At 43.8% G+C, this 14,636-nt stretch overlaps 1 protein-coding gene across 1 annotated transcript; it reads right to left on the bottom strand.

Moving 5' to 3' along the window:
• Positions 1 to 2,719: 2,719 nt before the first annotated feature.
• On the bottom strand, positions 2,720 to 13,050 carry igfbp5b (insulin-like growth factor binding protein 5b). Its single transcript, XM_027009738.2, has 4 exons — positions 11,905 to 13,050; positions 5,008 to 5,225; positions 4,793 to 4,912; positions 2,720 to 4,543 (listed from the first exon to the last, which is right to left on the bottom strand). The coding sequence occupies exons 1-4, from the start codon at positions 12,236 to 12,238 to the stop codon at positions 4,406 to 4,408; spliced, it is 810 nt and encodes a 269-aa protein (XP_026865539.2). The 5' UTR covers positions 12,239 to 13,050; the 3' UTR covers positions 2,720 to 4,405.
• Between the last annotated feature and the right edge of the window lie 1,586 nt (positions 13,051 to 14,636).

Genomic DNA, 14,636 nt, shown 5'->3' with positions numbered 1-14,636 from the left:
TAACTAATAGCAAAACAAAACAATTAGACAATTCCTATCAAACTAATAGCAAGGCGTTACTATCACTACTATCTCTGCTGCAGCTACTATTAGGAAAAATCACTTCTTATATGGAACTTAATAATAAACATACCACTTTGTTAAGTGCACAACATGGGATTATTTTCACTTTTAGATGTTAGCACTTATCTGTTTGCAAATGCAAAGGACTAACCTGCATGTGTATACCTTATTATTATTTTTTATGTAGTTTAAATATGGTCCAGCTGCTTTTTTCCTTTTTTTTAGAACAAGCGGAAGTCACTAATTTTACACAAATCAGTTTTGTAAGAAAGGAACTAACCACAAGAGCTTAAATGAATACATAACTTATTTAAATAATGCTTTGTCATAACAAAAAAAAGACAAAGGTTAAAAGAGTACATAAATTACAAGTTGAATAAATATTACACAGTGATATTCACTTTCTTAATAATTTGAGATTTTTTTTCTTTATTTGTTTTTATTAAGAGTTCCAATGCTGAACATTTTCACGGTCCTCCTGCCACAAATGGGGTGTTTTTTCAAATGCTGAGGTTAGGCCACATGTCAGGGTGATCAATCTATCATCAAGTCTTTTCTCATCCACAAAAAAAGATTAAACAAAAAAACAAGAAGAAGAAAAACTGTTATGCATTCAGAAAGAAAGCTGTAGTACTACTGTATCAGTATGAGTTGTGTGAATATTGTGTTCATCTAGTCACCTTGGAGATTCGGAATCTGGCGAAGGCACTAAGCAACACTCCAGCCTGTAGTGGTTTGATGGGACTGTTCTCTCCATTATTGATCACACTTAACAATGTGATTAAAGAATCTCAGCAAATCAAAGATGCCTTTTCTGTTTCAATGACCAGAATCAGTCTGACTTCATAATTCAGAATAAAATATTTTTTAAAGCATTGTCTTTGGTTGATGAGAACATCATTGTTTCAATACACCAGTTAACAAACAAAAAAAAGCACTAGGAACAAAATAATATTGCCTCCCTGTCACAAGATTCAAATGTTTAGAACATCCAAACCATGGACAAACATTTCCTACAGCCTTTTACGTTGGTTACGAGTAGTCATCGATTTTCCACCAGTTGCTTGGACCTGTCCCACAGATTCCGAGAACCCCGTAAGCCTAAGCCTGCTAGCGGTTTCTACTGTGATGTGTGCTATGGTGTGTGTTCTTCTTCTGCCCTCTGATGGGCATAGTGAGGCCCAGAGCTAGATCACCGCCTAGGGCTCTCACCTTCTCTCCCTCTCCCCGGATGCTGCTGAGGCGCATAGTCTGGAAGCTGTAAGAGTAGATGGAGATTGGACTGAGATCAATAGCTGTATATAACTCTCCCCCCCCCCCCCCCCCACCAGACGAAGAGGTGGTTGTCGGGCTCGGGCCGCTAAGCCCCTGTCGAAAAATCCCCAGGCAGGGTTTGTGTTTGAGGCCTGCATCTGCTTCTCCTCCACCTGAACTGAGGTTTGCTTTTGTGTCAGCACTACTAGGAGGAAGCTGTCACGTGGCAAAATAAGAAAAATGCATAAGTGCAAGCTGCTTTTTTAATTAAGAAAAACAAAAAATCTGGGAGGGGGCGATGAGCACGGATCAGGACCCGGGCGAAGCTGGCACACCGAACTCGCTCTGTGCTGACCTCCACCCTTGAGGCCTTCTGTGCAAAAACAGAGGGAACTGCACCTCTTCAATGACTCACGTCAACCACACGCCAAGGTCTGATTAACCCGCGGCCTGACGAACACACCCACTTTCGCCCTCTCTCTTTATCGCTATCTCTTTCTTTCTCTCTCTCTCATTCTCTCGCCACACCTTCAGAGAGTCCCTTATCGCACATTATTTCATACAGACACACCAGTGGTCCATTCTGGGGACCTGTGGTTCTTTGTCTACCTGTGAGACAACACAGGAGTGATAAGTTTTTTTTTTTTTTAAATATAATATAGTAGCTATGTGTAACAGAGAAGCCCTGGAGTCAAGCTCACTGATGTAGCTTCTCAATCTCATTGTATTGAGCATTACTGGCCCCTCCCAGCCATGAAACTATGATCACAGGAGTTGTGTAATAAGATCTGAGCGGAACCACTGTGGCAGGGAATGGCTTTTCTCACTGCTTTCCTCTGAGGGAAACACCAGCTGGAGCTGGAGCTGGCCACTCAGGCCTCCGTGTATCCCTGTTAATATGTAGCTTGACTGGTAAAAAAAATAAAATAAAATAAAATAAAAAAAAATTAAATTACTCTCTTCAGCGATTACATACATTGCAGTCTCTGTCAAATCATTAATCAGCTTATTCATAGAGTTAAAAAAGAAAAACACAAAAATGAGAGACAGAGATGTACCCACTAAGTTGAGCTGATAGAGGAAAAGCTCAAATCATTGCTCCTATCATTCATTGCCTTGCTTCTATCATTAATTGCCTCATCACAGGGAGTGATTCTAATAGGTGTTTTAAATGCGTGATGGAATATCTTTTTGGTGTCCTATTACACACACGTGCGCGCATGAATATATATATATATATATATATATATATATATATATAATTTATTTTTATTTTTTTAATGTGTGTGTGTGATTGAGGTCCCTCATCAATACAAAAAGTTTAACAAGTTTTAACCCCTTGGCTACTGTGTAACGTTCACATCACTATTCAAATGTATTTGTATGTAAAAAGGCACTGAGACACACACAAAGACTCATAAAACATTGAATGACTTGGTACTAGATGCGTCTTATTTTTCTGTATTGCCCCTTAAAAACAAAAGTTGCAGTTGCGCGTATTGCGTTGACTGACCAAAACGAACAGTAAATGATTGTGGCCTATAGAAAAAAAAAGAGGTTGGTTGACGTGAACGTTTGGGAAAACCTGCATTAAAATGACCAAGGCTTCAAAGTGACAGGGTGGATGCAACAATGCAAAACAAGCAACACGCTAAAACGCGCAGTTCCTTTTCCAAGCACCAGTTCTTTTGTTTGTTAGAAAGGAAAAAAAAAAAAAAAAACATTCGTTAATCTACAGTTAAAGGTAACATCGTGAAAAGGTTTTATCTACTTCAGTGAGATCACTTCGTCTAAGAAAATGGCTCAAAAGTGGGCAGTCAATACTTCACTGAAGGCAGAGAAAACAACGGAAATGCGTCGAAGACTACGTCGTCACGGAAAAGGAGCACGCGATCGCTCGGGAAGGTGATCATAAACATTTCTTCAAACTCAAAGGCAGGGGAGATTCTAGCATTAGCATCTTGGAAGCTATTTCAAGCTTAACTAACACCACGTGTCCCACGTTTGACGCCGATACTTCCTTAAACGTTTTACTGCGAATGCCAGAACTCGGTGCCAAAAAGATTTTTTGCGGAGGACGTTTCTTTCGTCCACCTCGCGAGGAATCTGAGAATTTGCGGACGTGACCGAAGCCGGGCGCGCGGTCGAGAGCCGTCGGCCTGTCGGCTCTCCCTTTGCCCGGTCACCGGCGCCGGCTTACTTAGGCACAGTTGGCATTCCATGCAGGCTACCGAGTCTCGCGTCCGCGGAAACGGGCCGGCCGCACGCGCTTTCGTTTCTACGCCGCCTTTGTTTTTCTTCAAAGCTGCGAGATGGGATGGAGGGCACCATCATTGAGCCTGCTCTAGAGCCGCTCACGGGGCGCTGGGGGCAGGTGGACTGGCCACAAAATTCATGGTCTGAAAAATAAGAAAAAGGGACGTGCTTTTATAAAATGCGTTATGAAAAAACGCTGTTTTTCTTTAACATGCGTGCGCATTCACACACGCATACACTGAACTTGGTGAAGTTACACGTTTCCAAGCAGGTTCCCCAATGAGTAAGTGCTCTGACAGGACCACACAGCCAGATAAGAGACAGCCTCATAAGCACATCCCTATCGCTTTTTCTTTCTTTTGGAAAACGAAACAAAAATTACAATAGTTCTTCCAATAGTAAAAGTTCTAGCTATCTCCTTTAACACCTCGAATTCAAAGATGTAAAAGATTAAGATAGCCCTGCTAATATTCAACATGCCATATACTCTTTTTGCTGTATGTTAACAGTATGGTGCTCAAACCCCAACTTCTATAAAAAATATATAATTGCATGTATATATTTTTAAAAATCATTTGCTGGGACCCAGCTCTTAAAATGGATGCCTCAGAGGCCTTCTGATTGGCTGGGTCCTCTGGCTTGGAGATGAGTGCTCAGTCAAAAAAAAAAAGACTCCTGTTTTTTTCCCTCAGTTTAGCTTTTAGTTTTTGTTCAATTTGTTGGTTTGTTTTTTCTTTCTTTTCGCATCAAATCTCAGCATGTCTGGCGGGTGGACAGGTGGGAAGGAAAGAAGGAAGGGAGCCTTGGGCCCGGCGATCCGGACGGTCCCTCCTCACTCGTTGTTGTTGTTGCTGTTCTCCAGGTCCTTGCACTGGATGTTTCCTCCGCTGTAGTCGGTGCCCGGCAGCTGCACACCGTATTTGTCCACGCACCAGCAGATGCCTCGCTTTCGGCCGCGTGAGGGCTTGCACTGCAGGGGGTGGGGAGAGGGGTTTGGGGAGGGAGTGGATAAAAAGGCAAGATGGGGAGTGTGGTTAGATGACTACTATGGAAAAGTACTGGATACCCATCACTTACAGCACGGCTCTGACCATATGGAGCGAAAATGAAATAAAACATAACAAACACTAGTCTAGCATTGCCTGAACATCCATTTCTCTAAGATGTGACATGACTTGTGAATTGTCCCAAGCTGAACAACAGGAGACACAGTTCACACCTGCTTGCGCTTGAAGAAACCCTTCCTGTCACAGTTGGGCAGATAGAGAGATAGAGCCATGACACGGGAGGTGTCTTTCAGTCCCCTGATGATCCCGTCCAGCTTCCTCCTGCAAGGGCCCTGTACCAAATGCAGCACACATCACATCGCTTCATTAGACACTTGTGAATGGGCACAGGCCCCGCCTCCCCATATGCCCCCTGGTGCCAACTTACAAACTCGGTCTCGTGTTTGTCGATGGGGAGCGGCGAGTAGTCCGGCGAGCCGACGGACCTCAGCTTCTCCTGCTGCTTTTTCTTGTCCTTGCGCATGGCGGCTTGCTTCTTGCTGTTGATCAGGTCTTGCTTGGGGTAAACGGGCAGCTTGGCGTGGGGCAGCTGCTCGTCGGTCGTGTCGGTCTTCAGTGGGTCATCGTGCTCTTTAGATTCGCGATCTATTCAGAACATGAATGACAACAACGAACTAATCAGCTTTGTTATTCTCAACCATCATTTACTTTTATTTTTCTTGCACTTAACAAGCTCACCCTCCCCACACGTAAGTATAACTTTAACAATTCTTTTTTTTATTATAATCAGATTTTTTTCCCCTGTGCCTGAGTGGTAACTGAAAATAAACCCCAAACCAACTGCTTTCTGCACCAAATGTTTCCTTTGCATTTGTTTACAAAAGGGGAAAGGGATCAACAGGTGATGACAAGCCCAACCTCCACATCTACAGATCCCCAGGCCCCAATCCAAACCAAAATGTGGACACTGGAATTTGAATGGAATGGGATTTCATTCTCACTGTGACTCCACTAGATTGCCATTAGATTGCCATTTGCCAAGTAGCTGAGACCAAGTAACCTAAAATCCTTATTAAGGACTGCTTAATAAGAATGACAAATCATGGTAAGCATTTCACAGAATGTGCAAATGAGCCTGTGACTACAAAATATCAACACTTTTGTCAGTTTACTTCTGAAGTAAAGAATGGATTTTAGAGCTGAACCGCAAACATTTCTCCATTCATTTGACAACAGATTTTTGCAGTGACTCCTGCTTTTCTAGTGGAAAACAGAAACTGTTTTCAAAGACAGCTTTACCCCTTTAAGCCATGCTTAGATCCTTTGAAGTCACGGCAACCACAAATACCATGGCAACCAAAAGGCTTTAGTGAGTTGGACAAATGCAAGGCGTGATGGTAACTTTATCTTTGAGTGTTTAGGTAAAAAAACAAACTTGGAGAGGAAGTTAAGTCCTCTTCAGAACACCTGAGGAGAAATGGGCTAAAAGTCCCAAGCCACTGCCCCCAAAATTAATGGCAAATGGTTTGAGTGAGTTTTCAAGATCCCAGCTGCCCGACAAAGGCCGTTATGGCAAATGTTCAATTATCTTAGGACAAATGTCTGAGAGAAAGTTATCAAACATGATTTCTCCAGATGGTTTTACTGTACAGAGGGTATAAATAATACCTCAACCCAGCAGTCCAAGGCAGTGTTACAGGGTGGTAGCTATATTTATCCAATACAGAAATGGCAGAATGGTTCTAGCAGAATGGCAGTGGGTGTTAAAGGCAGGGTCAGATGTTGGTATGGGAATGTGTCAAGTATTGTTGAGGACACAGCAATAAGGTATGATTGTGTGTGTGTGTGTGTGTGTGTTGGGGTAGGGGGGCTGTTAAATATGGTCAAACTAGTTCCTCCACAGAATTGCTGTAAAAGACTGCCATACTCATTGCAGACTAGTGTTGAAAGAGTCTGTCTGATGCTTCAGACATGGGGACATGGAGGAGGGGTGATTACTGGGATGGGGTTCCTGGCTTCTGAAGTTGCTATCAGATCCGTGGTTGGCTCCTTGAATTTAATCTTACAACTCATGACTTGGCAGACTGATATTTCTACCCCGAAAAGTTCCCTGTCGCCAGGCTCCATGAGAGTCTAGCATGTTAACGTATCTATCTCACACAGTTACATGAAAGTCCTTTCAGAGTTAGGAAACTGATAATGCAAAAAAATCAGCAGATGCCAGAGGTCACATTAAAAATCAGCAGATGCCAGAGGTCGTCCTAAGCCCATTTGCTGACAATTAACTTTTTCCCCCTCTCCTCCACCCAATTTTGTTTTCTTTTTCTTTTCTCTTTTTTTGAAACTGCCAAATTGAAGTTATTTTGTATGTAGGCCAGACTGTTTGGTGTGCGGACAAACCTCACTTTTTCCGTGCTCAGGGTCCCCAGCTTGTAAAGGCAGCTTAGTGAGTCTGTGTTTAACATCTGAACCTTTGCCAAGACACTGGAGTGAGGCCAAGCCAGACACGTCATGTGCGCCTTCTCTATTCAAATAAGCTCTGGAATAATTGCTGAGGAGGTATTGGTATCTCTCCCCTCAGACCTTGCAAAGTTTTCATTAAGGTGAGAGGACCTGAGTGGCCACAGAAGGTGCATCTGATAGGGCTCTGTTTAAATATTAACATGCGCACGGGGCAATTATACTTCATCAATATCCAACGCTCCTTGCAGCCGGAGGGATAATGATGAAATCAACTCCCTCTCTCCTTTCAAGGATGGACTGATCACTGAATATATTCAACAAGGCAATAGAAGTGTCGCACTGACAATGCTCTTGAAATCATCATGAATTTCCAGGCTGAATCTTGGTGCATGATATGCAAATCTCAATTTTTGTTTTCAGTTATCCAATCATAGCTCAAAAGAGTTCCACTTCCATGCTACCACTTCATCGTTGTGGGTGATTAAGAAGAGATGTCCCAGAGCATACCAGCTGCATTTCTAAGCAGCCAACACTACTGGCCTAGTCGTTGGCCCTGCATTCAGCGCTTTGTTCAAGGCCCTGGCCAGCGCCGGCATCCTACGCCAGATTCCGCTGCTCAATATTTAAAAGCTGGCCCAAATCCACAGTGTGATCTTGCAACTGCAACAGAGCAGCAGGAGGACAAAGAGTCAAAGGAGGCCAGAGCGGAAGCTTTTCCCTACTGTCCAGGCCAATCCACCATGCCACAAGAAGAGACCAATATACCCAGCACCTGTTGGGCATTATGAAGCACTGACGCAAAGGATGAAAAATGACCATATTCTACATTCGTAATGACGCGAGACTGGCATCAGTCTTCTGCATTTTAATGGGATGAGTACCCAAAGATATATATCTATAGATATATATCTGCAGACACAGATATATATTAAAGTCCTGTATATGTCCATTACACTAGCCAGTAAACCTTAAAGACACTAATCGCTGACAGTGCTTAAGAACATGCTCAAGCCATTGTGCCTGCAACCATGAATCATTTATATACATATGTAGCATAACATTCTCCTCATTCACCACCTGAAAGCAATTTTCATAGTATTTTAGTGATATCTTTCAGTTCACTCAATATAATGGACAATAATGAATAATGAAAGGGCCTCTTAAAGAATTGTGTGTTAAATACTTTTTCAAATTTTGAATGGACTGATGCAACCTCGCTACTTTTACATCATGTGCATTGCATTACATTACATCACACCCCTCATCAAAGGTACTCTCAACCCCAAGAAGAGGCATAAGCTACTGTGATCCTGTGCAAGTCTAATTTTGGTCTGAGATCTCACCCAACATCTTTTTGGTTGGGTGAAAACTCACTCCAACAGTAGGTGTCTTGTCTCCATTAACGAAAAGCCTAAGACAGTCGCTAGTTATGACAAGTTCCATTGCTCCCAACACGAAATAATCTTGGCTGTTGTCGCAATGCCTCCACACGATTTCAGCCACTGCTGAACCTGTGCGGCAGGCATGAAATTAAGCACCTTTTGTATGTCCTGCTCAGAGGAATGTGACACTGATGCAAACACCGCGGGCCAAGGATAGGACATTTCAGCAGCTTGGCACCTCAACCACAAGGTGCTGCCACCGCGTCTGCCGCTTTCGGCCGTGACTTTCATTTCCTCCGTGCGATCTGAGAAGCTGTGCATGATAAACGTGTGGCAGTAGAGGTGACGGTGGATGTGACGGTAGGGGTGAGCTGTGGGGGTGGAGTAGGAGTGGCTGTTGGGGTGGAGGTGAGCCGTGGGGGTGAGCCAAGGAGGTGGGGGAGAGCAGTGAGAGTGCGGGTGGGGGTGTGTCATGGGGGGTGGATGTGGAGGTGAGTCGTGGGGGTGGAGGTGGCGGTGAGGGTGGGGGTGAGCCGTGGAGTTGGGGGAGAGCAGTGAGAGTGCGGGTGGGGGTGTGTCATGGGGGGTGGATGTGGAGGTGAGTCGTGGGGGTGGAGGTGGCGGTGAGGGTGGGGGTGAGCTGTGGGGGTGAGCCGTGGAGGTGGGGGAGAGCAGTGAGAGTGCGGGTGGGGGTGTGTCATGGGGGGTGGATGTGGAGGTGAGTCGTGGGGCTGGAGGTGGCGGTGAGGGTGGGGGTGAGCTGTGGGGGTGAGCCGTGGCCCTTTCGGCCTCTCCATCAGCCACACGTGTTCCCACTTAAAGCCTGGCGGGAGGATGTTGCAGCCCAACCAGTGTATTTCCCTCTGACAGAAGAGGCTACTGTGGGAGCCAAAGGCCTCGCATCTGTTACCCCGCCAGCTTCCCAGGTGTCACTGACAAATACATGCTGCACAAATTGCTGTTAAACTTTATTGGAAGAAATCACTCAAGTGTGCCAAACAGGATCTCAGGCTACATGCCTCAGCTGAAGGTGAGTGGTCGTCTGAGATTCTCCTGGACTCTGAAGCTTGGATACTGCAATGAAATATTGCAGAGAAAACCAATATAATGATTGAAAACTGAGTGCTGGAGTCTTGCTTCCAATGCCACTAGTAATTGTGTGTGTGTGTGTGTGTGTGTGTGTGTGTGTGTGTGTGTGTGTGTGTGTGTGTGTGTGTGTGTGTGTGTGTGTGTGTATGTATGTGTGTGTGTGTGTGTGTGTGTGTGTGTGTGTGTGTGTGTGTCTCGCCAGTAATACATTATAGGCAAATTAGACCTAAACAATCAACTGGTTGCAGTTAAAATATGGATAAACTCCAATTACTAGATAATGCACTCATAAATCAGTACTACTTCAGTACAGACCAAATCATATCCAAATACAAGCTTGTGATGCTCTTTTGGAACAGATAAAGGTGCTCTAATTGAGGCTATGCTACCAATGCACAGCTTGTTTGTTCATGTGCAATTCCAGCTTTTTTGATCTGGACATGGGCATCTTTATTCATCACTCCCATATGCTGCCTGAGAGCAATCAGCTAAAATGTACCATAAGGCTCAGAGGGTAAGAGGCTTCCTAACCTTTAGATACTTTGTAACATCTAGTAACGCGATCTGACTGTGATAGCTTTTTCTACTACAAAAGTCTGTGCTTTCCAACAAGTTGATCTCAAAATCAGAAACTACCCTTTCAATCAGTGCTTTAACTGAAAGGCATATGAAGAACAGAAGATCAGACCAAAAATGAGGTAGATCTAAGACTTTACCCATCATGTGGCAGAACTATCTACCACGGTGTCCAGGGCACCTGACAGCAGCAGCTGGGACACTGTATCTGACTAGCCTGTGATGGGCAAACATCTTTCTGCAGGACAATTAAACCAACTGAAATATTGCTTTAGAAGCGCGAAAGCCAGAGAAGCAGAAGTCAGAGGGTGGTGGCTCATAATCCTCCAATGGTCAAGGACACTTGACCTCCCTCTCTGTGTCTGCTCCATCCAGCTGGCGAAACCAGCCTGAAACCCAACACTACAGTATACGAGAAGTGACCCTCTAAATCCATCCAGTGCTTGATAAATAGCTCTTCAGACAGCGGCTCCTAATGTAATCTGCTGAATCACTGTGGCATGACTATGTGCCCAATGCAATCACACGCTGGGAAACACTGCTCCGGTTTCAGCACTGCTCCACACATACTCATGTCAAGATTCTGACACAGTCAAGTTTTTGAAATATCTCTTTGTGTGTGTGTGTGTATGTGTGTGTGTGTGTGTGTGTATGTGTGTTTGTGTGTGCATGCATGTGCGTGTAACCTAGAAACCCATAACCAAAGAAGACAACCATATTTATTTCCATAGACGTTCCTATTTCTAAACAATATGTGTAGAACATAGCAAATTCCATTCTCATGCTGTTCTGTCGACTGAACTTACCACAGGGAGCATGCGGGTAGGGGTCATTTAGCATTTAAATTGGCCACTAAAATAAGACAAAAATAAAAAAAGGCCCATATCATAACATTTATATTATGTATTTAACATGCATACAATGCATAAAGGTGGAAGAAGTAAACATAAAAACGCATGTTTCTGGAGCATTTCACTGAGTCTAGCACATGCCCCGACCACAGCCATTCTCCTCCCCTTTGATATAATCTTTGAACAGTAATCTGACCCTCTGCACCACCCCCAGTAAACCTAAATTCAGATTCACTGGCCTATGAATCTTCCCTTGCAGTCTGCTATGACCTAATGAACTGAATACTGCAAAAATCTCTTTAGTGGACAGCAAAGAATGCCTCACAAGCCAACTAAATATTGCTCAATCAGATACATTTGGATGCAAAGTAGCACTCTATGTTAGGAAAAAGACCATTTTTAATTGATTGTGGCTTCGAGGATTTGTCATTTTGCACTACCTTTAACGACGTCAACAAATTACCGAAAAGGCTGTTACATCAACAGTGATTTGCGTATGTCGACCATGTGTTGTCAAAGCATTCCACGCGCATCCACTGCTGGGACGCGTTTAGTTCCAATGCGCGCAGCTAAAGAAACAGGACATTCGCACTCCGTTAGAGCGCACAGCACGTGCCGACACGACAATTCAGCTGAGAATAAGCCACCGAAGAAGCTTCGTGAGGCTAATTCAGTCAATTTGAGTAACCATTCAGCAGCGATCGCTCAAGATAACCGATTCACATTCACTTACGCACAACCCTAAAGAAAATGATACGTTCCTATATATTAGCAAACAAGAAAACGCATATGCTGAGCTGGTTATAAAATTGTATTATCTTGCGATATGCTCACCTTGATCCTAATGATTGCTCGCAGCCAGCTGCCTCCATAACAATACATCGCAAACACGGACGAATAGCTTCAACAGTTTAGACTGCCATCACAGTCACCTTTTAGAGCACACCATGCCGGATAGCTTACCGATAGGCGGATGGAGCGGTTTGTATCCTTTTTCGTTGGTGCACACTCCTCTGCCATGCAGAAGGGCGTGAAGCGGCTTTTCCTCTCCATTCCGTGGCAAGCATCGAAGCCCGTGCGTACATGTTCCGGTGTACACACCGCACGCCTGACCTTCGGATAAAGCGCAGGTCAGGCAACAGCCGCAGCCGGGCTCCTTCACGAGCTGACAGCCGACCGGAACCGGAGGGCACATAGAGAGCGCTTTCTGATCACAGGGCTCGCAGGGGACATACGAGCCAAAGCACTGGGACAGACCCAAGAAAAATGTAACAAGCACGAAACAAATGTGTAGCATATTTTTCTCTTTCTCTTTACCTCCGATGAGAACTGTGACAAAATACGGAATTAAGCAAATGGGCGTTTGCTTCAGGTCATTAGATTATACAAATAAATAGAACTTTGGGAAAGTCCACATCCAAAGTCAGACGAAACAAAGCAATTAACTGTAGAAATACCTCAAGAAACGTTATATTTTAAAAGCATCCGACGATCTATTCGAATTTATGCCCAATGTTCAAATGGCATATTTTCTCTAACCATTCCTTTTCTGATGGCAGTATTGTCCAATCTGTGCGCAAAGCAGTTCGGCGCTCTCAAATCTGGACCTTCCGATTGCAGCACTTTCCCCTCTGGAGAAGTTTTCTGAGCAGACTGATCAGCTGCAGGCCAGGCTTGCCTTTTTAAAAACGGCCAAACCCAAAGCAGCGGTGAAGGGAGGCGCACTTGCCAGTTCTTGGCATGACGCCAACGTTTTTCCCCCCTCGGCAATAGGATCCTGTCTTTCACGGTGATGGCTAAAGTGATGCCAAGTTCGTGGACCAAAACAAGACGCAACGCATTTAACGCAATCCTCAATCAGAGCAGTCGCTGCCACATATGTTTTCCATGTAAATCGACACTATCCACCGCTGCATTAACGTGCTCCTGTACACTTTATGTTGGTCCAGTCGTCTCATCCACATGGATTCCTTTGGTTAATCTCCGCAGAATGAAGGACACAGACGAGAATCTACAGCGATATCCCTCGCTATCTTAACCCAAATGCCATTTACATAATACGGTGATCGTTATATAGCTTTGAAATGCGAATCTGATATGCCTTTGAATCATACGTCCCTGTAGTACATTGCAGAGTGAACGGTCGCTAAACACCCGCATGAGTTGAATGGGTTGGTAGGTCTGGACAAGGCTGACCTGCTTGAATGAGAGAATCACTTGCGCCGGGTAGTGTGAAAGACGCCAGGCGAGACTGATTTGATTGCTCCGCACAATCAAAAACAGATCTGGACTTTGGGCGCGAACTTTTCACACATCAGTACTGCTCAACACATTTCCTTTCTTTCTCTCTCTCTTAAAATATTTAGATCTTTTTCAATACACTAGCACTAACATGTGGCTCTTGGCAAAATATATATTTCTTATTTTGATAATTCAATAGAAACAGACACAGTGAGCAATAGAGTTGAATGTTTATTTGTGGCGTATGTAAGAAGAATTAATAGCTTTAAATCCAAGAACAGTTAAACTCAAAAGCTATTGTACCACTGTTGATATATTTGAATCTTCCCTGTTTTCATGTTCTTCATTTATTTTATAGCCTGCTCAACAATGGCTTTTACACATGTCCCACATGTGTAGTCCATCAGAGAAGCAGTGTGTTCTGTGTCTGCCACTGTTACTATTCTAAAATCTTGTTTTATGAACTGTGCCAAAAAGAAACTCCTCTGCACTTATTATCTTATCTCCCATGTAACTTCCAGAGTTTTCACACTGTCCGCCTGGCTTTGCAAATCTACAGTTGCTGCAGATAGTTGTTCAGTGTTTAAGGATTTTAATCTAGGCAGTTTGACAGATGCCCAGTAGAAGGAGCTCTTAGCAACGATTAGAGCTGTTGTAGGCAACTCCTGAATGTTTCCATTTTGGGGAGGTATTGATGGGTTCCTGTATGTACCTTAGAATTAGACATCAATAGAAAAACACTGTATGGGTGAATAATGCTCTACGTATTGTCCTAACGACAAAACACAACTTTTGAAGTATTCAGAACTGAGAGTGTATCATGGTAGTTCACAGTCTTAGTGGAGTTATTATTTCTGTCACATCTGTTGTACTATAGTGTGCAGGGGTGAAGGACTGTCTGAGTGTGGCTTGTCTGAACCTTAAATCTGTCTGAGATGCACTAAACATATGTGCAGAAATAACCATGTTTAATAACTGCTGAGTTGGGTTCCTTGTAAGTCTTCCTTACCTGCCAAATAATGTTGATTACAGTTTAGAAATGTTATAAGGTGCCCTTAAGTGTGAACAGTAGTACAAGTGTTCCAGTGAAGGGAGAGTGTGCCTTGATCCCATTTCTATGCTGGCTCTTTTTTGTAGTCTTTTACTTCTGAGTTCCTGAGCCATTTGAGGGCTACCTGCTTTCAGCCTGAACCTAGACTCCTTTCCAATCATATAAGGTTTCAGGCTACCATGTTCTGCTTTTCAGAAAAAAAGGTGGATGCAGGTTACTGGAGTTACTGGAATCAAGCTGGAAATGTAGTCCAGTTACTAATGAGGAAGTAAAGTACCATAAATTAGCAGCTGAGATTTGTGGTTAGCCCAGTGTTGTGTGGAGGCTTATTTTGGACCCTTCTGTGACGGTGATGTTCCCTGATGCTTGCATCTACTGGCTTGATATGATACACATGTAAAGG

This window comes from Electrophorus electricus, chromosome 2 (assembly GCF_013358815.1).
Source record: "Electrophorus electricus isolate fEleEle1 chromosome 2, fEleEle1.pri, whole genome shotgun sequence".
NCBI classification, from domain to species: Eukaryota; Metazoa; Chordata; class Actinopteri; order Gymnotiformes; family Gymnotidae; genus Electrophorus; species Electrophorus electricus.
Note: the sequence above shows the minus strand (reverse complement) of the source record. Positions and strands in the feature narration are given on the sequence as shown.